At 39.0% G+C, this 25,158-nt stretch overlaps 1 protein-coding gene across 3 annotated transcripts in view; it reads left to right on the top strand.

Annotated features, from left to right (window-relative positions):
* Nucleotides 1–1,047: 1,047 nt before the first annotated feature.
* Adgrl4 (adhesion G protein-coupled receptor L4) overlaps nucleotides 1,048–25,158 on the top strand; it is an 87,015-nt gene continuing 62,904 nt past the window's right edge. For 2 of the 3 annotated variants that reach the window (XM_040751605.1, XM_040751607.1), the window contains exons 1-2: nucleotides 1,048–1,189; nucleotides 2,476–2,625. In XM_040751605.1, the coding sequence (XP_040607539.1) occupies nucleotides 1,168–1,189; nucleotides 2,476–2,625 (172 nt within the window). In that variant the 5' untranslated portion in view covers nucleotides 1,048–1,167. The remainder of the gene's footprint in view (nucleotides 1,190–2,475; nucleotides 2,626–25,158) is intronic. The other variant, XM_040751606.1, reaches the window with a different exon arrangement.

The raw sequence follows: 25,158 nt of genomic DNA, 5'->3' as shown, positions 1-25,158 counted from the left end.
ATATGCCAGAAAATAAGACGGCAATCAGACAAACACACACACACACACACACCAATACAAAGCTAAACAAAAGGCCTATAAAATAATGCACCGTCATGTGTGTGTGTGTGTGTGTGTGTGTGTGTGTTGGTAGCTCTTGGGCGTGGGGGCCTGCCTTGAACTGTGGTTGATACACCTAGCACCACTTCGTTGGAGAAAACTGATTTCCCTGTCCCAGAAGGAATAAATTATTTTTTTAAAAAAAGCTTCTTGTTTAGGGGCGGGGCTTTGTGTCTAGTGTCTGGCTCGAGTCGGTGCAGGTCGCCTGCGAGCTGTTATAGTCCCATCTGAGTTGACATGGGTCTGGGAGATGCTGCTTCCTTGGAGGCCATCTCTGGATTTTACTATCTTTCCTCCATTTCTATTCTCCGGCCTGAAGGACAGTCACTAACATAATGGACTCGTATGCAAACAAAAGGCAGCTGGGTGTAATGAGCTTTCATGATTGGGGGTGGGGAGTGCAATGGAGAATCATATTTGACTTTTGGTTAGAAAAGAGAAAGGAACATTTTGTGCTTCCGCACCTTTTAGCCGTATAGCTCGACCCTTACTACTCTTTCTTTTTTTTTTTTTTTTTTTTTTTACTTTTCACTCTTTGTTTGACTGCAGTTTCCTGGATTCCTCCAACAGGTGAAAAGTGAGCGCTGAGTAAGCCATGCAGAGACCCCTGGGCTCCTGTGGCTCTCTTGGCCCTTTTCCTTTGGGGCAGCTGTCAGTGAACGGACAGGGAGTCAGAGGCCCCCTGCACCGAGAATGCTCTCTTCTGGACACTCTTCAGAAGTCGTTCACAAGAGTTTTGTGACATCTCCGAGCACAAGCTTTGAGGACACGCTGGTGGCTTGCTCCCGGAGCCATGGGAAGCCACATTAGAGTCCCATCCTTAGTCCTGTAGGGAATTTGTGACCACAGCCTGGGAATGGAGCCCAGGCTGTTTGGGTGAAGGGGCCTGGCGCCGGACGTGGCCTGCAGACTCAGGGCTGTGCACATAATCACACAAAAGAGGCCGGAAAGTGATAGGAGGAAGCTGTGCGTCACAGGGGACTGAGCAGGACCCTGCCGCGCCTGCCCAGCTCAGGACAGACCCGCACTCCAGCCTTGAGCATTCAGCTGAGAGCTAGGAGGCTTCCAATGAGACTCCTCCTGCTTCTAGGTGAGTATGGGCTGGGCCTGGGAGGCCATAGAGCGCCCACCTGCAGGGAGCCAGGGAGGGAGATCAGCTGGGGTTCAAGTGTTAAGTGTGTCTGGCAAGGTCTCCAAGGAAAACAGACTCGGGTTTTCACAGGATGTTTTCCTGCTTGGCCTTTACACTCTGGACCTTGCTCCTCACGACCCAAGGCTTTTTACCTCTTTATTCTTCCTGGAGAAATCCCCAAAGTCCTCGAAGACTCAGACTTTGACCTTTCTTGTGATATCCTACAAGAAACTTGGGAAATCTAAACCGCAAATGCTTGAGAGAGGCTTCCTGACATTTTTAAGTCTACTGCTTGCCTGGACTTTGAGTTCATTATAAAACCTTATTCTGATGATGCATTGGGGAGAGATAATAAATGGCTTATATGAAGGCAAATGAATCCAAGTTTAGGAAGTACATATAGTAAAGGGCTGGGATTTAGGATTGACTGTGTAAGGATCTCTGGGTACCAGATAAGGACAATTTGTCCAAGATAACACTGTCTTTGGAACAATAGCTTTGTGATTCATCCCTGTTCCGGTCCAAGCTTGCTCTTAAGTGAGCCTGGAACAAGACAATAAAAAGAAACACTCTATAATTTTGCTTATCATTTCCTAACAGTCCTCAAAACATTGTTCTGTTTGTCATGTTGGGCAGGTGTTATGTGGCTGAGAGATCAATCGTACAACAGTGTGTTGAATTTTGTGTTAATTTCTCCTAATACAAGATACCAATAAAAAAGGCATTTTTCGTCATGAAAAGGGCAGAATGATGGTTGCCAGAATGCTGGGAGAAGGGAAGGGAAGTGCATTTCTTCTCCTAGATATGACAAGTAATGTCTTTAGAATGAAAGATTTTAGTTTGTGGAGCCCTAGATACTCAATTTACCTTGATTTCTGGAGGGAAAGGGCAACTCCCAAAACAGCAGAAGGGAAATTGCTTTGCAATCAGGCAATACCTTTGCAAGTAACCACTTCTCTCCAGCGGCAAGGGATACTGAGTTTCCAGGACTGGATGACCTCATGGTTTTTATTATAAAGCTGGATTCTCATTCATGTTTTAGCTTTACTGAAATTTTCATGATACATCCCTTAATCTTTAGGCTTAGTCACTTTTCTCCTATGATTTAACTAAATGAGTCATTGAGACAATTTCATAAATCACCTTTCTGGATGAAAAGACATAAGAGCATTTGTGTTGGTCTTGAACACAAGGGTAGGAAGTCTCTTGCTTTTTGACAAGGTCTGCGTCTTGATTTTATTTAGTGGGTTTCTCCACTTTGTTGAATTGTTCCTGCGCACAAAATTGCACCAAGACACCGTGTCTACCAAATGCCAAGTGTGAAATCCACAATGGCATGGAAGCCTGCTTCTGCAGTGTGGGGTTCTCTGGAAATGGCGTCACCATTTGCGAAGGTGAGTAGTCTTGACCTCTTTTGATCTGCTCATGAGATTCAGGTATGAGGTGACTGACTCCTCTCTGCTCTCCAGAAATGGACTTGCTTTTACCTGTGCTGTTAAAGTTGTGTGAATCTGAAAAAGAAGCTCTGTCAACTGCCCAACAAGCACGAACTTCTTATATCAAAATGTATTTTTAGCGTTGATATTGATTACCCCACCATATTTTTTTGTATTTGGAGACTTAAAGATTGCTGTCATTAAGCCAGAGAGTCTAAGCACAAAGAAGAGAGTTAATAGCCCTGAAAGCTCCCAAAGACCAGTCGATACTGGCATGTGAGCTCCTTGGATGTTTTCTGTAGAAGCTAACTACTTAATTTCAATTTGATGCTAAGCGTAGGAAATAGAGTTGTGTTGTGCTGGCGCACACTTGTAATCAGAATTCTTTGTGGAAGGGCAGACAGAAAGATTGCAGATCTGGGGGCAGCCTGGCCAATACAGATCCTCTCAGAAGAAAAGATAGAAGGAGAAGGAAACATAGGGAGACAGGAGAAGAGTTGGGAAGAGACTTAAAGGGTTAGGCGAAGGGGTAGAATTACGGAGAGAAGGAAGGAAGGAGAAGAGAAGGGAATTTAAAAAAAGATTCTTCTCTATGAGTAGATACTGCACATAGAATATCTTTGGTGGAGGCCAGACAAAGCCCAGTGGGAAGGGTCTTGAGAAGGTACAGTTCAGAGAATTGACTGGTTAGGATAAACAAACACCATCTGGTAATCCCATTGAAGTGAGTGTGATCACTTCAGCCAGTGTTTCTCCCTGCCAAAAAGCCTCACTTTGTGTTTCTTATTTCCCATAATCCTCAACAAAGGCCACTTTTAAATAGGTCATTAGTGAAACATTTATACAGAATTTGGAGAAGGGGAAAAATGTTGCAAGTCATAGAAATTAGTTTCAAATATAATTAAATACTAAGTTCACATTAGAGCTGTGTAGCATTATACTCCTAAATGTATTTAAGAACACATGGACTTCTTCTAATTAAGCTAGGATATTGTGCTTTGTTAATATTGCATGTTGTTGCTTATAACATAAACAAGTTGTGTCTTGTGATTCAACTTGATAGGCTCTTAAAAAGATTAAATATGCAGTATATAGTAAAATCCAAACCTCATCATAATTAGTCTAATGCTTAAAAAATGTGCAGCAAAGATGCAGTTTGCTTAATGGTGCATTAGATCAGCCGTTTCTGCTTGTACATCCAGCCAGAATTTGTAATATACTATTCTACAAGCACTACAAAATACTTTCCATAAATAATCATAGATTGTTTTAGCATGTATTTAATTGAATAGCATGAAGGCAAGCTGATAGCTGAATGACCTTCAAAATATTGCTTCCAATATATCAGTGTGCATTCCCAGTAATCATTACAAATTGCTCCAGAGCACTTAGAGACACCATTGCCTTTCTGTGATTTAGATACTTTTACTGCCATGATTATCATCACTAACATCAATAAATTTTTGGTTTTGGCCTTTGATGACCAATGAGCTGATAATCATGGCTTTCATGAATTCTTTGAAAAATACATATCCCAAACACGTTGTTGTCTCTGCTTCTACTGCCTTCTAAAAATAAAATAAAAAAAACCCTGAAGGACCTGTGACTTGCAATTTCTTCTCACTCTGAACATAATTGGTAATGGGAATTATTTCTTTTTAAAAATGCATTAACTTAAGTGCCATTTCTATTTAAAGAAAGAGGTCTGTATTCACTTGATTTAGTAGTCATTACCTGAGATGTAATGTCTTCCAAAACTGCTAAATAGTGATTTTCCTCTTCCAACTTCCTTTTCAGTAGGTATGCTAATATGTTCTTTAGATTTAAACTTAAAATATTACATTTTCAGCTACTGAAAAGTGTAGATTATACATTGACTATGAAGATCTTTTTGTTGAATTTTTCATCTCTAAATAGATAGACTTCATATTTCTTATGAGTCTTTGCAAGCTTGGCACTATGTCAGTAAGAAATGTCTGGGTAGGATTTCAGCTATAAAGATGCCAAGTGATTTAAAATTACAAGTTGCTTTCCTTCCTGTATCATAAACATCACCATCATAATCAATACAGGATTTGATTCTTTTAGAAATACCAGACACATGTTTTCATTATAACTCACTTCCATAACTGTATGACAAGAGTCCATTTTAAACAAGTCACATAGAACATGGCTTACATGATTCCAAGGGAACAAGATTTAGACATAATACGTTTAATCTCATTGAATCAATTTGTTACTTAACAGGTAGTCATTGGTCACCTTTATCATCATTATCCTCACCATTCTCATCACTGAGACTGATATTAATGTATTGCGCATTGAATGCAAGGCATGAGTCAGTACAATGTCTCCCCTGTTAAAGGTATTTTATATCTTTGGAGAACACATGAAGGGATTCAACTAAGAAGTGATAAAAAACAATTGGTTCAGTAATGTTTTCTTATTCTACAGCTGTAAGTGTGTGTGTGTGTGTGTGTGTGTGTGTGTGTGTGTGTATCCCTGAATTCATCCCATTTAGTGTTGCTTGCATGTTTATGTTTTTAGGGTTGACTACTAGATAGTGTATAACCAACTAAGTCTATTCCCGCTTGGGAAGACTAATTCTCCCTCTGTCAATTGACTGTAGCTTTCTATCTAGTGATAGGGCATTGTGAGTGTTCTTTCACCCATGTTGGCATGTCAACTGGTGTTGTCATTCTTTTCAAGTTCTGTAGAATGTCCTATATTGTTGAGATTTCGTAGCTGTAGCTGTTCTGTCCTTTACTGAAGATGCGGTCTCTCAGGAGACATCCTAGTCCTCCGGCTCTCACCACCTTTCTGTCTCTTCTTCTGTGATTTGTCTGAGCCTTAGGTGCAAGGGTTGTGTTGTAGGTGCATAACTGAAGCTGTGCATCCCATGCTCATTTGTTCTCTCCATCATAACCGTTTGTGGCATTCTGCAATTGTCTCCGTATGTTGCAAAGGAAGCTTCATTGATGAAGGTTGAGAGCCATACTTACCCGTGGGCATAAGGATAAGCATTTAGAAATTAGATTTGTATAAGAAAGTAGTTATAGTACATTCTCTTCTATGTTCCATTGCTTCCTTAGTCATGGTTAGTTAACTAGGAATACCCCCATGGCCCTAGACTAAAAATATAAATAGGCAATTGTCTCTGCCATAGAAAGTATGTAGTAGTCAGTTGATATCTGTATTAATTGTTGGGAAGTGGTGCTATAAAGGGGATGTGTAGAATGTAGAAGCATGACAAGTGGAAATGACATTGAGGCTGATAATAGAAAATTAAGTTCTATTTGTCAAGATATCCAAAACAGCAATATCAAAGCAGGCGAATTCACAACATGTACCGGAAAAAAATAGCCTGAACAATTTCTATGATGTAACTCTCTTTTTCATTGGAATAAACTAAGTGAACAAAAACTAGAAGTTGAACGTGTCCGAAGTTTTTTAGAAGACAAGAGTATTTCATGCGTGGTGGCAGAATGTATTAACTGTAGGGCAGACCAATCAGGATGTTGATGCTACTATCAAAAAAGATTAGCAAGAAGAGACACTACAAAATCTTAAAGTAACTGAGTAACGCAATAAATTCTGCTGACTAAAAAGGTTAGCCTATAGGGTAGAGTAAGCAAATGTATAACAATGCATCCAAGGTTCTTGCAGAAACTGGCATGAACACCAGAACTATGTATCTGTACAACACATCACAGGCAATACACTTCTACCCCAAACATGTTCAGTTCAAGGTAGATTTTTTTTTAAACATAAAGACTAGGTACTATTTTGACCTCCGCATTCCGCTATAACTAGTCATACTAGCATTTATGAAGCACTGTGCCACAGCTCTTTGAACTGGAGAAAAACTAAGCCGTGGAAATGTGAGCTCCGTATCCCCTAAGAAGAGGTGGTACAGACAATGCTCAGACCCTGGGACCACCACTTTCTTTCTTTTCTTTCTTTTGGTTTTACGAGACAGGGTTTCTGTGTATTGTTTTGGAGGCTGTCAGTCCACCCCGGCCTCGAACTCACAAAGATCCGCCTGCCTCTGCCTCCTGAGTGCTGGGATTAAAGGTGTGCGCGGCCACCACCACCCCATCCTAGGACCACCGCTTTCTTATAATGACAATGAATGCCAAAGTATCCTTAGGCAGCTGACAATAATTAGGGTACCACAGCCTTTAGAGCTAGGCCTGGAGCAGAAATTAGATACTTAAAAGACGTATTGAGATAAAAGTCATAGTTGATTTGAAATTTTGTAGAGTCCAGATATTTGAGGATGCTTTAAGACAGGAAAAAGTCTACGTAAAAAATTTTAATGTACAGTAAAAAAGGGGTATGAAATTGTTGACAGTATTTTATCTTTTTTTTAGTTTTGCTGTTTATACCACTATTAATTATGCATCTCAACACACTTTTGGTTGCACTTTGGTGCACAGCTATCGCAGGTAAGGGAAGGAAGAGAATGTTCACCCACGAAGCAAGGAGGAAAGTGTAAAAATTAAGTAAGAGGAGAAAGCTGGGGTACACACAGATTTTCTGTGTGTGTTGAAGTGTAACACTTGTGCAATATAGGGTTTGCGTAAGTGTGAGAATAGATGTGAGAGACCGGCTCCCTCCTGGCAGAAAGATTCACTAAGTAGAGCAATGTTTTGGCTCGAACGGAATGTGAGCGAGACAAACAATTGTCCCAGGTGTGGACAGGAAGCGTCAGGAAGGACGCATTGTTGACAGCCTGTGCACATGTATAAACATCTTTTCATAGCTTGGGACATGTCTATCATGAAACAACACAGGGAAACAATGAGGTACTGGCTCTTGCTATAAATGTGACACACTTCGTAACACCGACTTCATGGCCAGCACGGCGGCTCCACAGGTAAAGGAGCTTATCACCAAGCTCGGTGACGTGAGTCCCATTCCCAGGGCCCGCGTGGTGGAAGGAAATAAGCTACCATCTCCAGCAAGCTGTCCTCTGGCCTTCTCAGATTGTGTGGCACACTTGTTCCACACATGCACACAGAACAAATAGATGCAATAAAGTTCAGTTCTCATCGTTGTGTAAAGAGGAGCGCACGGATGCTTATGACGTGTGCTATCAGGATGTGCAGAGCAAATGACACCAGCAAAGGTGTACAAACAATGCCAGAGGCGCTTTCTGAGGATTGAGATTAAATAACCTATGAAGTCAGAACGTGGAAGGGGTATTTAGTCAAAGACACAGACGCAGCTCCAGGTGGAATAAGATCAAAGGAATGGCGGTGATTTTTTGTGTATGGCTGAAACTCAGACATGCAGCAGAGTCAAGCTGCTCTCGACTCTTCCTCTTCCTTAGTTCCTCTCTTCCTCCTTCCATCTTCCTACTTTTTCATTCTTCTACTCTCTTGTCCGGCTTCCCTTTTTTTCTTCTTATAGGGGTACTATTTTATTTTTTGTGTGTCTGATAGTGCACCTACATCTCTGTGTGTGCATGTGTGATTACAGTGCCTCAGGAAGCCAGAAGAGGGTCTCCGAGACACTGAAATGGTAGTTCCAGGCTGTGAGTTGTCATGTGAGTACTGGGAACTGAGCTCAAGTTCTCTGCAAGAGCAAGAAATGTTCTTCAGTACTGGTCCGTCTCCCCAACCCGTGATACACGGGTGGCACACACACACATACATGTAGACATATGTTCATGCTCCTTTCCCCCTTTAATTAAAAATACTTATTTTTTCTCACATTATATATCCTGAACAGTTTCCCTTATATCTATTCCTCTTGGCTCATCTACACCTCTCCTGCCATCCTGATCCACTCCCTACTAAGGGATAGTATAATAATATAACATAAAACAAAAGCAATATTTGAGAGTTGTACAAACTAGCAGAAGGAAAAGAGTCAAGAGAAGGCACAAGAAAGGAGACATACTCATTTGCACACTCACAAATCCCATAGAAACACCAAACTGGAAGCCATAATGAATACATGAAAAATCTAGTAGAGAAATGTGTAAGTTGTGCATGCTACCTCTGTCTCTGAGCGTGAGCTAATATGTGCTTTGATCATATTGATTTAGAGGGTCTCGTTTGCTTGCTGTCTTCTACTCCCTCCAGCTCTTACACTTTTTTGCCTCCTTTTCTGTATGATTCCATGAGCCCTGAGGGGAAGGGTTTGGTGAAGACATCTCTTTAAGGGCTGAGTGTTCCAAGTATAGCAGAATGCCATCAGGAGTCATGTTTTGCTACCTTTTTCAAAAACAGTGGTAATGGTTTCCCTAAGACCTTAAGCTGTCTAGTATCAGGTTCTTGGTCAACCAAGCAGTGTTGGGTATGGGTTCCTTCTCACAGAATGTGATAAAAGTAAAATCAAATATTGGCTGTTTATTCCCTCGATATTTGTGTCGCCATTTCCCTAGCCTATCTTGTAGCCAGGGCACCACTGTAGATTAAAGGGTTGGTGGGCTGGCTTGATGTTTATATTTATCTTTTGGTAGCCTTTGGAGTACCTTCCTGTGCCAGAGATGCTAGCATGTGGGGGTGAAGGCTCTATGTGGGCATCAGCTCAATTTCTCCATGTTCAACGAGTTATGTAGGTGTTGTCTTCAGCAATGGGGTCTTGCAGTCAGTTTGTGGAGAGCAACCTATGGTCTTGACAACAGACTGGATTGTCTGGGGGATTCCCACTGGACTCCTATGGCCAGCAATGCAATTAGATATTACCCAGTTCTGGGACAGGAAGCTTCATTTAGCAACAAGGGATGACCAGGTGGGCCTGTGTCTCCCACATCATTTGGTGATTTCAGTTAGATTGCCTTCATATAGGCATGTATTTCAACAAAATTCTACTCTATTAGGTTTCCATAGTGGGTCTCCAATAACCCCTAATTTCAGCTGCCTCTCCCTGAATTCCCTCCTCCACCACTCCCCTCTCTCTCGCCATTTGACCCTCCTTTTGCATATCTGTCTCTTTCATCCCTAACTCTCTATTCTATATCCCTTTCCTAATGAGATCTATCAGTCCTTCCCCTGTTCCATTACATAACCTCTGTGACTCTATGAATTGTAGCTTATTTATCATTGACATAACAGCTAATATCCCTATAAAAGCAAACATTTGGTTCTTTCTGAATCTGGATCACCTCACTCTGGCTGATTTTTTTCATAGTTCCAACAATTTACCTGAAATTTTCATGATTTTATTTTCAGTGGCTGCGTAGTACTCCATTGTATCAATGAAGAATATTTTCTTTATTCATCCTTCTGTTGAGGAACATCTAGGTTGTTGTTTCCAGTTTCTGTCTACCATGAGCAGATAATCAATAAACAAATAAGCAAGTGTCTCTGTGGCAGGATGAAGCATCATGTGAGTATATGCCCAAGAGTGGGATAGGTAGATATTGAAGTAGATCTATTCCCAGTTTTCTGAGGAACCAACACAGTGGTTGCCATGGTGGCTCTCTAAGTTTTCAGTCCTACCAGCAATAAATGAGTGTTCACCTTGCTCTACATCCTCATTGGGCAAGTTTGTTTTATTCATCTTAACCATTCTTGGGGTGTAAGATTAAATCTCAAAGTAGTTTGATTTGCATTTCCCTATGACTAAGATTGTTAAAGTGTTTCAGCTGGCTTAATTAACCATTTGGCTCATTCCCACTGGCCATAGGAAGAGAAACTAGTTTTAAATCCCCACAATTTACTTTTAGTTGTGATTAGGATGACAATGTGTACAAGGAAAAGAGAAAAAAAGTTGTGCTTATAACAACCAATAGAGGGAGAAAGTTCTGGCACCCGGGTGTAATAGATTATAGTATTTTATATTCAAGTCATAGAATTTTCATTAAAAATGTGATTATCTTGAGTGGCGTTGGTCAGACAAGCCCAACTCCTGAAACATCACTTCTCCTGGGATTTACTGCACAGTAATGCTATTTTCCATATTAACAAGATTTTTTTCTACAATCTTATGTTCAGATACATAATTTATACTACCAAGAAATGTGAATTAGTGTACAGATTCATAGATCCACATTACAATTGTCTTAAAGTTTCCAAATAAATTACTGTTGCTGTGTGACAGAATGTCAGAAGAGTTCAAACCTAAGGAGGAAATTAAGACTTGGGTCTGTTATTACCATGGAATGAGACCATGACTTTTTTGGGACGATGAGAATCTAACCAAATATTGTAGCTAAATATAGCATACAAAGCCATGTGCCATTTCTGAAGATGCTATCAGGGAAAAAAACCAACGACTAGGCTTCTGTGCTCTAGTTTTTAGGTACCCAGATTCAATTTAGAGATTGGGGTTTGAAAATAAAATTTACTGCACAAGTGTTTTTGACTGATAAGAAATGGATTTTGTGACCCTGGCGCACATTAATTGAAGTATCTGGCAATGTGTCTCGACCAGGTTAAAGATACCATATGTACTTGGAACCATATTATTGCTTAACATTGAGCTCCCAAGTTAAAACTCTTCATTACCATATAAGGACACAAACTTTGCCACCAGGACACTGCCCGAGGCAACAGTCGCTGCTGACTAATGCCTGGGTTTTGTGCAATGTACATTCCTTTTAGTTTTCAATCAATATTGAAAATTGATTTTTAACTTAATAATGATATTATCAAAGATTATACTATTTTATATTTCCTAATATTTAGCTTTTTTTTTGCTTTTTGCTTCTTATTTGTTTCTTTGAGACAGTTTCACACTGTAACTGAGACTAACCTAGAACTCACTGTGTATTCCAAGCTTGTCTCAAACATATAGCTCTCTTACTTCAGCCTCCTGAGCCCTGGAATTAGAGGTACTCGTTACTATGCCTAACTAATATTTCTAATATCTTAAATGTTCTATTCATTAAATCATGTACAGAAGAATTTGCTGATGTGTGTATTCAGACATAATAAATTGAATCAGTTTTGGATTAGTCATTCACTTTCATAATATACATTTAAAAATGGTAGAAGTCATGTAGTTGCATGTTGAAGATGGTACATGAGCAGTCAGTTTGTGCCGCTGGCAGGGAAACCAGTATTTATCCCTAGTGCATAAAAGTGCTTTTGGAGCCCATTCCCCGTGGAAGGATACTCTCTCAGCCTAGATAAAGGGGGAGAGCCTAGGTCCTGCCCCAAATGATGTGACAAACTTTGGTGATCCCCCATTGGAAACTTCACCTCTGGAGAAGTGGATGGGGTGTGGGATGGGGATATGATGGGGTAATGGGAGGATGTGAGATAGAGGGAACTTGAATTGGTATGTAAAATAAGATTGTTTTTAATTTAAACTTAGAAATTAATTTTAAAAAGATGGTTGAATATAGTACGTAGTTGTCAATGTTCTTTGTGCAGCTTAAGGGCTAGTTGCTTCAACAGGTTTTGATTCTGGTTTCATTTACACAGGATAAAATCATCTCATAATTTTGAGGCAGTTGAGAAATTGTAACACATATTACCCATGAGATTCTTTGGGTTTAAGTGACTGAGCCAATTATCTGTTCAACAACCATCCATTTGTATCATGTTTGTCTTTTTTGTGTATGTAATCAGGACTAAAATACAGATCATGTCCACACAATGACTTTGTCTTCTGGCCATCTGCAAAACAAGAATACACCCTGTGTCTAAAGAAATTGATACTAAATTTTCAATTGAAGCCATGCTTAACAAGTAGACACAAAATTATGGATACACAGACTTTTGTTTGCTTTTATTGCACTAAAATTGACACATGCACGTCCTAAATCATTTTGATAAGATTAAACAGAGAGTGGTTTTAATATTTGTTTGATAATTTTTCCTTTATGGCAAACTTTTGATATTCTCAAATAAGAGAGCCATATATGCTTTCTGTCAGAAAGAATCTTACGCCAATTTTCCTGGCACCATATGGAGAAGAAATTCTGAGATTATTTCTGGACCTTTATGAACACAGAAACCCATTGAGAATACTAAAGAGAGTGCAGTAGATCTCTGCATCCACGCAATGCAGGATGGCAAGCAGATGCCTGATTAGGCTGAGATGTTTGTTCAGCTAATGTTATGTTCGTTGCAGCAGCTTTGCAATGGAGCACCATGCCGAGGAGAATGATCCGTAAAGTGTGTTTTGGACTCTGAATTTCAGTTCATTAGGACACAAGTATGTCGGAAAATTTTCCGTAGTTGCATTAATTGCTGTTTTACAGCCAACGATCCCTTCATACTTATCCTTTGGAAAAAATCAGAAGGCTGCCTGAAGAATAAGCAAGTGCAGCGGGAGTCTGATGTCGAGAAAAGCTTCAGAAACTGCGGGCATGATAAATCATGCTCGTAACCCCAGCACTCAGGACACTGAGGCAGGAGGACTGCTATGAGTTTGAAGCGAGCCTTCAATACGTAGTGAGTCCCAAAGCAGCTTGAGTTACAGTGTGGGACCCCTGTCTGAAAAAAAAAGGGAAGGAAAGAAACTAACAAAAGGCTCAGCCAGTAACAGTGCTTGTTCTATTAGCCTGACTACTTTAGCCCAGGTCAATGCAGGAAAACTCCATGAGCTTGTCAATGAGCGCTACACTTGCCCATCATGGCATGCATGATCCCAAGAACATACATTGCACACACACAAACACACACACACACACACATGCTTACACTAATAATAAGTAGTAACAGAAGAAGGAAGAAATCGAAGGAGAGAAGGAACTAGAAAGGGAGAGAGGGTTTTAGATAGTAGCCAAAGTACAAACTGCATTGTTATGCTGCATTAAAAAGAAAACCCAAGTATGACCAAATTTCAGTGAAATAATTGCAGTAGAGACTATTAAGGATTGTTAATTTGCTATCCTATTCCTGAAGCACAGTACAAACTGCATTATCATGCTAAAAATGATTAAAAAGCCTACATCTTACCAAATTTTAGTGAAATAGTTTTACTAGAAGCTACTGAATCCTAGCTACTGCTTATGTCTCGATATACATTCCTTTATTCATGAAATTGTCTTTTCATCAATATTCAAAACTAATGTTTGAACTATGATCAGCATTCAGAAGCAGGATATCAAGGGCAGACAGTAACTCTAAAGAAGAAACAATGGTTGCTGTTTAGACAGGGTTGGTTTCAGATGGTGAAATTCTGTGGTGAGATGCTCCACTGAAATACAGGCATCAGTATTTCAGGCTTAGAAACTGCACAAGGATGATTACATTCCAAATTGATTGAAGCCTGATGAAACTGCCCCTCTCCTCTGTGAAACGACAAATTACTATGTGCTGTGGAAAGCAGAGCCTCTGAGGAAAGCCATCTGTGGGACTGAATCCTCATCCCAGAATTTTTCAGTGCCTTAATCCATGGAATATTCACACTTTTGTCAATACCAAAGTCATTTTTGAAGATTAAAGAAGATAATACAAATTAAGCACTTAGTTAAAATGGTTCCACAGAAAGATCTCAATAAACCAAGACTGTAATTCATGTAAGTTAGCCAGTCACTTACTGTCAAAAGTGTTTGTAAGAGCATTCTCTGTCTTCTCTCTCCAAACACTGAGGAAAATAGATGAGGATTCCTGGACCACAAGGTTTGAAAGTTATTGTCATCACACAGCCAGGAGGCATTTTCCTGCCCCCTCCACAAAGAACAACACATGTGTTCACTTCCATTGGAGTACAATGACAACCTGTCAATTCTCAAGTTACAGTTCACGCTTCTTTCGTCCAAAGGCAGTTTTTAAAAAAAGGTGTCTGACTATTAGTTACCTTTCTCTGAAGAGTGAGCTTTTCTTACATTTTCTCTGTATGGATTACCTGATTAGCATGGTGGAAACCTGCATTTGAAGGAAAAGCAGGTTTAAAAAGAAATATCTGGAAGCTAATTTCTCCGAAATCATATATAATTGCATTTATGTCAATAAATCATCTGTTACATTACATACATATTATAGTGTTTGATACATTTACATTACACACACACACACACATATATATGTTTTATAAGACCAAATTTTATATGTGTGTGTTTGTGTATGCACATCACTCGGTTGAGAAATCAGAAAAAGAGTTCTGTAGCACTGAAGGCCTGATGCCCAATGGGAGATCTAAACTAGAATAAGCATGTTTCAATAGTGTAACTCTGTGTCTGGACAGATATCTCAGTAGTTAAGAGCACATACTGCTCTGACAGTGTTCCCAAGTTCACTTCCCAGGACCATGTTGGGAGGCTAAAGAGGAACACCTGTAACTCCAGCTCCAAAGACCTGATAACTCTGACTTCTGCAGGCACCTGCATTAATGAGCATATTAATGAACCCATAATAAACACATACACTAAAAATAAATCTTAAAGAACAAGTGTGAATTGAAGGCATTAGCTTGTTTGTAATGAATATGTATTAAAATTAACTCACATATATCAATACTTTTCACTTGTTTTATTGGTTGAAATAAATAAGATTACATGAAAACATAAAAAGCATGTTTAAAAATTCTAAATACTTATGTTGGTAATCAAAATTTTCTGATTGAATTAAGCTAGATAAAAATATATGAAGAAAGGGGTGCAGTTGGAGACATGGGTCGGTGCTTAACAACATTCATTGCTCTTGCAGAAGATTCAGGTTTGGATTCCAGAACTCACACTGGACAGTTCACAACCACCCGAAATTTCATTCCTAGGGAATTCAAATCCTGCAAATGTACATACACACACACACACACACACACACACACACACACACACACACACACGAAAATAGAATAAGTCTTCAATGGAAATACGGAAGTGAGCTGACTAGAAGGTTCAGTGAATTTAAGGTACTTGTCAACAAACCTAACAACCTGAGTTCAAAACCCAGAATAGCCGGGCATTGGTGATGCATGTGTTTGGTCCCAGCACTCAGGAGGCAGAGGCAGGCAGATCTCCGTGAGTTCGAGACCAGCCTGGTCTACAAGAGGGAGTTCCAGGACAGCCTCCAAAGCCACAGAGAAACCCTTTCTCAAAAAAACAAAACAAAAAAAGAAAAGAAAAGAAATAAACCCAGAATATATGTGGAATAGAATTGACTCCCACACATTTCCCTCTCACTTCAATATCTATAAGGTGCACATATGTCCATAAAACACACATGAAAATGAACGAAAATGTAAAAATTTTTAAATGAAAATAAATGATGGACAGAGACCTGACAGAGCATCTGTTTATGAAACCTCTTTAAAGTATCACTTTGAAAGTCTGACAAAGCCCAGGAATATGCTCACACAAATGGCATTGGTGTGTGTGTGTGTGTGTGTGTGTGTGTGTGTGTGTGTGTGTGTGAAGATGATTCTTAGAAAATGAGAGTTAAATGGTTTTGTACAGTGGAAGGATTGAATACTAGCCAAAATTATGGTTTCCAGATGAGCTATGAAATCCCTGGTCAGATTTTTAATGTGGAGAGAAATATCAAGGATGTGTAAGACACTGTAGTAGGACCACATTCATCAGGGCTTCAGTGTTTGAAATGGCCAGGAACTCAACAGAAGCATGGTTAGAACCATCTCCTGACTTTTCTCAAGCAAGTCCGTGTGATTTCTCAGCACTGGGGAAGACAGATCTGAGTGCAAACAGCTAAGACACTTCCGTTACGTTCAGCACCATTTCTGAGTTATGGTTTAAACTTCAAATCAAGATGACCAAAATATTTAACTAAGGCATTTGAATCTACCGTAATTTCTTAGAAGCTGCCATGGTTTGCCTGTTCTTTCATGATTAGTTGTGTTCCCTGAAGGTCTGTGTTGCCTGAGGGATTGATTGGGAGGCAGGACCTGGTGGGAGGTCTTTAGACATTGGGAACATGTCTTTGGAGGAGGTCTAGGAACACCATTCTCTCACTTTCCTTGACTGCCTTGAGAGAACTGGATTTCAAAGTACCAGACAGGGTACACTTCAGCACCCAAAACTGAGCTCAGAAATGCTATTCACTCTGTAAAAACAACTGTTTCCAGAAGTTTGTACTAAGGAAAGAACAGGTAATAACACAGAGGCCTTTTCAATAAATCGCTGGCTGTAAAATAGGAAGCCAACTAAGACTACAAAATATCTTTTTAAGTGGAATATTTATTTTTTGTTGCTTGTTTTTCATTTGTTGTGTTGTGTTGTGTGTTGTTTTGTTTAACACATGTTTTCTATGCAGGTAAGGCTCTCTTTCAGCCTCTCATTGCCCTGCCCCTGCCTTTGAAGTCTTTCTGCTCCCACCCCCAGATCAATTACATACTTTTAAATTGTTGAAACAGCGAGCTAAGCACTTGGCCAATAACAGAAACTGCCACCAACCACTTCTGTGCCTAAATTTTCTACCACCAGTTCCAATTTGTCTTTTCAAAATGATTGTCAGAAAGCTGATGATGAAATTAACTTTCTAAAATGTTCTGAAACAAAGTACTTAAACTCTTGACCTGACAACATTTGTATTTTATTACTTTCATTTCCTATTTTGTCAAGAAATACCATTGCTTTTAAATTTTTTAGCTATAATTATATTAGATTTTATTCTAATTTGTCGATATTCTTAAATTATAGCAATAGTAATTGTGATTTTTATAGAAAGTATTTTAACAGAAACATAATAAATAATGCTCTACCATAAATCTAAAAGTCCATTCTATAGTTAATGAGATTGTATTTTTTAAAATAATAAAGCAATAAAGTTGAATCAAATTGGAAACTCCCATGGATAATTTATCATCCATTAACTCATGCCTCATTCATTTAATAAATACTTGTGCAGCATATACAATATATTTGACACTTTACTAAGTTAAATATAAATCAAGAAACAAGCAATTAACCCTCCTCTGCCACTGATTCTAGAATAATAAGGAACAATGAAAACTAGCTTACAGAAGTGAACATTTTCAGTGGTCTGAGTGAGCAAGAAATGTTCACAAGAAGAAATGTCATGAAAGTTGAACTGTGAATTGAATCCATAAACCATGTGTTTGTGGAGTAAAGGGAGGGAAAGAATGATTATTTTATATGCTTTAAAAAAGAAAAAATCCAGTAGCTTCATGCTATAGTTGCCTTTGACGATTTCATATTTGACATGTGTATAACATTAGTCAGTTACTATGTACCCTACTTGTATTATCCACAGGCTAGCTATCTCTCTTTATATATTTTTTATATTTTTAAAAGTCACATTAGTTTCTACAGAAAGTGAATTATTTGGAAACTAGCAAAATATTGACACTGGCTGATTAGGTACATGTCTATTCTCCTGTCCAGAAAGAAACAATAGTAGGTTTAATTGGTTGGTTGGTTTTTGGCTTTTTAATTTTTGAGACAGGATCTCATGATGGCCCAAGTAGGCTTCAAACTAACTAGGTGGCCCCAAATGACATGAAATTGAATGTCTGCTGCAACAGCCTAATGACGTTGTTACAGGTGTGAGCCTATAACGTTGATTTACCATTGAGCCTTGGATCAATGATGCTTAATCAGGGTTGCTCTGTCATAAGATAGGCGACAAACCAGAGGGAGTTGTAAAAATATAGAGGTCCCAGTCATAAGGGATTGTGTATTCTGAGTATGAGGAAAACAGATGTGACAAAAAGTCCTTAGGCTCATACTGTGTACAACTGGGTGGATGTTTACACCCTTTTAGTGCAAAGGGGAATGTCCATGGAGAGAAATGGTAAGGAAGGTCTAGAATGGCACGAGTTCACAAGGCTAAGTGGAGACAACAGTGTATACTGTCTGAGATTCGGGTGAGGTTTAAATGGTGATTGTCATGCTCCCTGACAGATGTGGATTTAGATATTGAAATTGTAGCTCCTCTTCATTAATGTTCTTGATTGCTAAAACATCATAAAAACCTGGAAAGCAACACTAGCTAGGCAGAGGTGGCTAAGGCCTTTAATCCCAGCACTCAGAGAGCAGAGGCAGGCAGATCTCTGTGAGTTGGAGGCAACCCTAACCTAGTTTGCAGAATGAGTTCCAGGACAGGCTCCAAAGCCACAGAGAAACCCTAGCTTGAAAAAGAAAGAAAGAAGGAAAGAAAAAAAGAAAACACTAACAGAACTTTGTAAAATATCTTTATCTAATTTTGTACCATTTTACATATATTAATACTAAACTGCCTTTGAAACATCTTGTTTCTACAAATACCTCCCTATGGTCAAATTCAATTTTAGACTCCTTATTCAATATCTCTCCTCAGATATATTTTTCCATCTTTGGGAGTTCTGGATTGGATTGTTTGTAGTACTTTCAGAGAGGACACCAGATGCTCTTAGATTTGATGACTCAACAGCTTGGAAAACATTTGAATTTGAGCAGCAACACAGTTTGCACAGGATTTCATTTTTTATTAGCTGCAAAATATTATTGCATTTCCAAACTTTGAGAACTCTGAATCAGAGAAGAGAAATGAATGCGTACTGATTTTTAAACTGATGTCTTCACTGTGGAAAACAGTACACAATTGGTAGAGACAGTGACTCATAGATCCGCTGAGTAAGAAATGTGAGTCACACTGGTCATATATTCCTACGACTTTGTTTTGCTTTCGGTATTCTGACTTAAGAATCTGTTTTTATCAAAAACATTTTCTCTGATTTTACCTCTAAACTTAGCTTTCCTTAGCTGGAGCTGGTTTGCAAAACAAGATTAGTGCTGGAAAAACTTTATCACCAGGTTAGCATGCTTGCTGTTTAATGTCATGTGTCAACTGGGCAGGTTTGATTTTGTTTTCATGCTTGTTTTTTTGTGGTTGGGTTGGGTTGGTTTGTTTTGTTGTTGTTGTTTCCCCATACTCTGTTTAATTTTTAATTTTTTCCCAAAAATTAAGGCAAAAGAGCAATCAGTATACATAGGAACCAAGAGATTACATGGTATCTGTCGATCAAAGGAAGAATATTAACCTCATTGTGCACTTGCCGTTAAAAGACAAGATTATGAACCCACCTTTAGATTGATGAAATTAAGAATGAGCTATGCTCTTTTGTTTTAAATTTATTTTAGAAAAATGTATTCATAAAAGTAACATAGAGAGCACATACCTTTTAAAAAGTGAAGTTGAAAACCATCACAAGAATATCCATTCACTTAACTTACTTTTAAATAATAAATGAAATCATACTAGTTGTGTTTCCATACATGGAAACTTAGAAACAGATATTCAGGGCAAAGTAGGTGATAGATAGATTGGTAGATAGATAGATGCTTCGGTAGATAGGTGATAGATAGACAATAGACAGACAATTGCTAATACAATAATTAGATTATTGCCTAAGCCACCTTTCACTGAAAGGTCATCTCTTTCATTTTACCAGAAGAAAGAGAAAATTAAACAGAAAATAACTATGATCAAATTTTCCATTTCTTCCACAATAAAAGATAACTTTAAAATAACTTTGAAGAACTACATAAAATAGCCACATGATATCAAGCATTCATTTTTACATCAGACATTACTTTTTGATCAGTTGATACAAGCAGGAATTATTGTTCGCTACATGAATATTTTCTGCTTTACCAACTTTCCTCTTTTAATTGCCTATACTGGTGTCTCACAGTTTGTGTATGTTTGAATGTGCAATGGGTCATAGTAATGATATCCTGTTCTCTATAATTTAATTTTGACTTAAAGGATATTAGTATTTATTTAGAGCCATCTTCACTATGGAAACTTTTTGTAAATAAAATCTATTAGTTAAATTCCTTAATGTTATCTTTTGCATGGAGCTCGGGATAAAGGGCAGGACTTAGTACATTGCTCTACCTCTGAATTACACACACCAGCATCTATGAATTCCTTCACCAAATATGTTTTATCTTTGTCAAACTGTATTCTCTCTCTACTTTTATCTGTATCTGCAAGAGTCTTACCCTTTATACCCACTCATTTTGTCAGGATACATCATTTAAAGTCAAACGAATTTCTGTAAGCCTTAATTTGTAGATTTAAACACTGACAGTTACCTTGTCAAAGCTTGAGGCCTGTTTGGCATTTGCTTCTCATCAAGTGCATGTCATTTCTGTCAACATGAATACATCCGAAACTGATGGAAACAAAATCCAAGAACTGTACCCCGGTTTTGTTATTGTGATCCAGAAACTTGTTTCATTTTTATCTCCTCTACCATTATTTTAAAATAACTTACTATGGAGACTTAGGGAACGACTCAGCCAATGAAATGTTAGTTGTGAAAGACCAAGGACCTGCTTTCTAGATCCAGGCTCTGTGTGGAAAGTGGTGTGGTAGTACACTCGCAATCCCGGGACTCAGGAGGCAGAGACAGGAGGGGCCCTAGGACTCACTGGAGAGCCAGTCTAGTGTTATCAGCAAAGCAAGGTCCCAGGAAGGTGACTTTGTCTAAAACTAAGGTTGATGGATCGTAGGAAAAACACTGTATGTTGATATCTAGACTCCATGCACCCACACACACCACACATTCAATTGTACACGCTTGTACATACATGAACACACAGAGAGAGGGGGGAGGAAGGGAGGGAGAGAGAGAGGAGAGAGAGGAGAGAGAGAGACAGAGAGAGAGAGGAGAGAGACAGGAGAGAGAGAGGAGAGGAGAGAGAAAGAGGGGGAGAGAGAGACAGAGACAGAGACAGAGACAGAGACAGAGAAGAATTAGGAAAAGCTGCTTACTCTGTGTCTGGCATCCCACTTACATAAGTCACACAATCCTCTTTCAGCACAGAAACTCATGTGTTTCCTAAGATTAGTGGTATTGTGATGGCTTAAAGGTGCTGCTGAAACATTACCGGGACAGTTACACACTTCTGCTCACCTTTGCTCCCATAGCTCAGTCTATCTTTGTCCTAAATTTAACCGCAAGTTGTCAGTCAGTGTTTGTCAGTCTGGAACCCTAATTTTCTTGTTCCTTAGAACATGCCCTGAGCTCATAGATATTTTTCCTGAATCGTGAGGGCATATTATATATATATGTCACATCTGAGATGCTGTTGTTTAAGAAGAAACACCCTCCTGTCATTTCTCTGTAGCTTCTTAACAGCACCAACCGACAATTCCATTGAAACTGCCCAGTGTCACCTCCGTGTTCAGATTTCTTTTAATTTAGCTAAGAATTGTGTTCCCCAAATTTCAACGTTGTTGTTACCAAATCCTATATTTTTTTCAATTATATAAAACCGGGCCTCCCTCTGTTGCCCAGGATGTCGTCAAACTCACGGCGATTCTTTTGCTTCAGATTCCCAGGCGCTGGGATTGTAAGAGAGGGGCATCATGCCAGCTCGTTCACCGCTGCTCCTGAAAGTAATGCCTGTCTACCCAGACTGGGATTACAAGCACATGTTCTGTGTCTGCTTCCTAAATTTTTTTGTTTTATTTTTTCAAGTTTTTCATCATTTTCATCGCTTTGCTCCACGTCTTTCCCTTCAAACCTTTTTAGAGCTGCCTCTAACCGTGTAACCACTTAAATAATTAATTTTAATTTAAAGTAAATTAATTAATGATTAGGTATTTTCACTCAGGCACTGCTTGATTCTTTAAACTCCTTGTTTATTGCACAATGGAAACTCTCTCCCATATTTAAAGATCCACCACCTATCTCATTGATGTTTAAACATAGTTTACACCATATACTATATTATTATTACTATTATTATTATTAAGATTCTCTTATTACTTCCTAATTCTTGTTCCTGCCCTTCTTGACAAATGGTGGGATTTTTATTGGCCAGTTAATTAATTTTGGTAAAAAGATTGATTGTAGACTTTGTATCTGGGGAAGCTGCGATGCTATACCAAAGATATTTCTATGTAGTATGAATACTCATTTGTGCTTCCCCAGTGGCTGTCCCATCCAGACTAACACCTATAGGTCAGTTTCTGCTGTTTGTAAGCTTAGAGTTTCTGTAGCCGCAGTTACTGAATTCTGAAATCTTAAATGTCTGTCCTACACCCACTGACACGCAGCCTGTGTAATGGCAAAAAATGTTATCTCTCCTACCAGGTGAAGATCCTTTTCCTGGCCTTGCTGGGGCTGGGGCTGGGACCCTTTGATGTCTTGGATTTTGGCAGATGCCTCAGTGTAAACTCCCAGGGGACACTAAAGTCATCATTTCCCTAAAAGTCTTTGATGCTCTGTTTCATTGCCTAGTTTTAACTTTCTCTGAAGATTGTCTCTCAGGTTGTTAGAATATGAAATCAAAACACATGACAAATCATGTTATAACCAGGAATACATTTAGCTAGTCCAGGGGAAAACACCAGTCTCCAAATGACAGACAAGACAGGAGAAAAACCTTGGTGACCTGAATGTTCTGCTAATCAACCCTGTAGATGATTTATGGGATTGCTTTATGTGCAAGCCACTTTGAAATAAGCCTTCCTGGCATTGTTGGGAAAGGGAGGTGGGCAGGAAGTCCCGCCCCTAGCTGAGGAGCTATTGGCAAATGATAACAGTTGGGAAACTCCATTTTCTTTAAGGGTGTGGACCCTGATAGGTCAACTACGCTTGGGTGGATGTGTACACACCCAAAACTCCAAGTACAGCACAAAAATGAATTGTTTGCTTTGTTGTTGGTGAATGAGTGAATTGATGGGAGAGGAGCCAATACTACCAAAGTACAATGTATAGCACCCTCAAATAACAACAACTTTCCATTATTTTAAGTGAACAGCATCTTACATAACCAATAGTTAACCTTGTCACTTGCACCACCAACTCTTCCCACTTACAGATTAAATTTAAGACCATATTGACGTAAATTGCTGACTTGCCTTTCATTCAGAGTGTTAAAACAAAAAACGACTCTACTGGGAACAATAAAAATTGGTGCACAGATTTTCAAACTGGTTGCTTGAAAATGTAAGAAATATAAGTAGGGCTTTGCGATAAATCTATTTTGGTTAGTGAGATCAAATTTGAGCTCATAATTCTATAATGAATCAGCAAACCTAAAATTACATAAATATGTCAATGAAAAATTATGTTTATCTCAATTTACCAACATAATATTTAAAAGATTCTAAGTGCTGAACACAACTGGAAATGAAAGATATGAAAAACGAGGCTGACTTTTAAGAAGACTACACAAATGGGTGTATTAGTGAAGCCAAACAATAATTACATTACATATTGAACATAAACTGAAAATGATAAGACATCCTGTGGTTGGATGAAGGGCAAGAGAGAAGAAATGTAATAATGCAAATCATCTAATTTGTATTTAGGCTCTATTTTGCATTAATAATTCATCAAACTTAATTCATAATACAAAACATATTTTAATTATGCTTAGGTTTTACTTTTATAAAGCTGAAGAAAACTAGGATATTAAGTAGAGGGTTTTTTCTTTTCTATTACGTGCTTTTACCATGTTATGTTATGGTTCAGAATTAAAATCACACGACGTGGCCTGGGAACACAGCTCAATTGACAGAGTGCTTGCCTAGCTTTCACCATAGACCAAGCACTATGTTTAGTACTGTTTAGACTCAATGTGATGCCGCACTTGATAAACAGAAGCAAGAGCACCAGGAGTTCAAGGTCATTGCCTGCTGTCTAGGTACTTCCAAGGTGAGCTTGCAGTACATGAGATCCTGCCTCAAAAAACAAGAAATAAAAAAAATCATGAAAATATGCTTACACATTTACAGTGTAAAAGTTAAAAGACTCAACAGAGTACTACAAATGAAAACAAATGATATATACTGAGCACCTACTGAATACAGTAGCATCACTACTCAACGTTCACAATACACCATCAACTCTATGAGCAGAATTCTTTTTTTTTAAATGTCAAAATATACATAAATTTTTACATGAGAAATCATTTATAGTTAAATGGAATTCCCTTAAATTTCTTGGGAGAACATTTTTTTAAATTTTATTTTCCAGTTTAAATTTAGATAAGAAACAAGGTTGCTTCTCACGTCAGTTCCAGGTCCCTCTCCCATTCCCTCCCTTCCTCCCGAGCCCTCCTCCCCCCCCCGTTATCCCCTCATTTCCCCAGGGAGGGTGAGGCCCTCCATGGGGGTGTGCATAGTCTGTCATTTCATATAGGGCAGGGCCTAGACTCTTCCCCAAGAGTTCGGGGTGAGAGTGCACCTCACATTGTTATATGGGAGTCCAAAGTCCGTGTGTATACTTGGGATGGGTACTGATCTGCTGCCCAAGGCTCAATAGATTCCCTAGGCCTCCTCACTGACACCCAGATTCAGGGGGTCTTGATCAGTCCCATGCTGGCTTCCCAGGCTGATGCCTGGGATTCAAGAGTTAACCTTTGTCTGGTCAGCTGTTTCTGGGGGTTAAACCAGTCCAGTCTTAATCCCTTTGATCATCAGTCCTCCCTCTCTGTTACTGGCTTTCTTGAGTTCAGCTCAGTACTTAACCAAGGGAGTCTGCCTCTTCTTCGATCAGCCACTAAATAAAGTTTCTGTTTCCCAAACTCTCTGGCCATAGGATTGTAGGCTGGCACTCCCCAGATCTATGTCTAAAATCCATATATGAGAGAGTACATGCCATGTTTCTCTTTTTGTGACTGGGTTACCTCACTCAGGATGGTTTCTTCTAGTGTCATCC

Source organism: Mesocricetus auratus, unplaced genomic scaffold (assembly GCF_017639785.1).
Source record: "Mesocricetus auratus isolate SY011 unplaced genomic scaffold, BCM_Maur_2.0 Super-Scaffold_100009, whole genome shotgun sequence".
In the NCBI taxonomy this organism is placed as follows: domain Eukaryota; kingdom Metazoa; phylum Chordata; class Mammalia; order Rodentia; family Cricetidae; genus Mesocricetus; species Mesocricetus auratus.
This window is presented reverse-complemented; position numbering and strand designations above follow the sequence as displayed.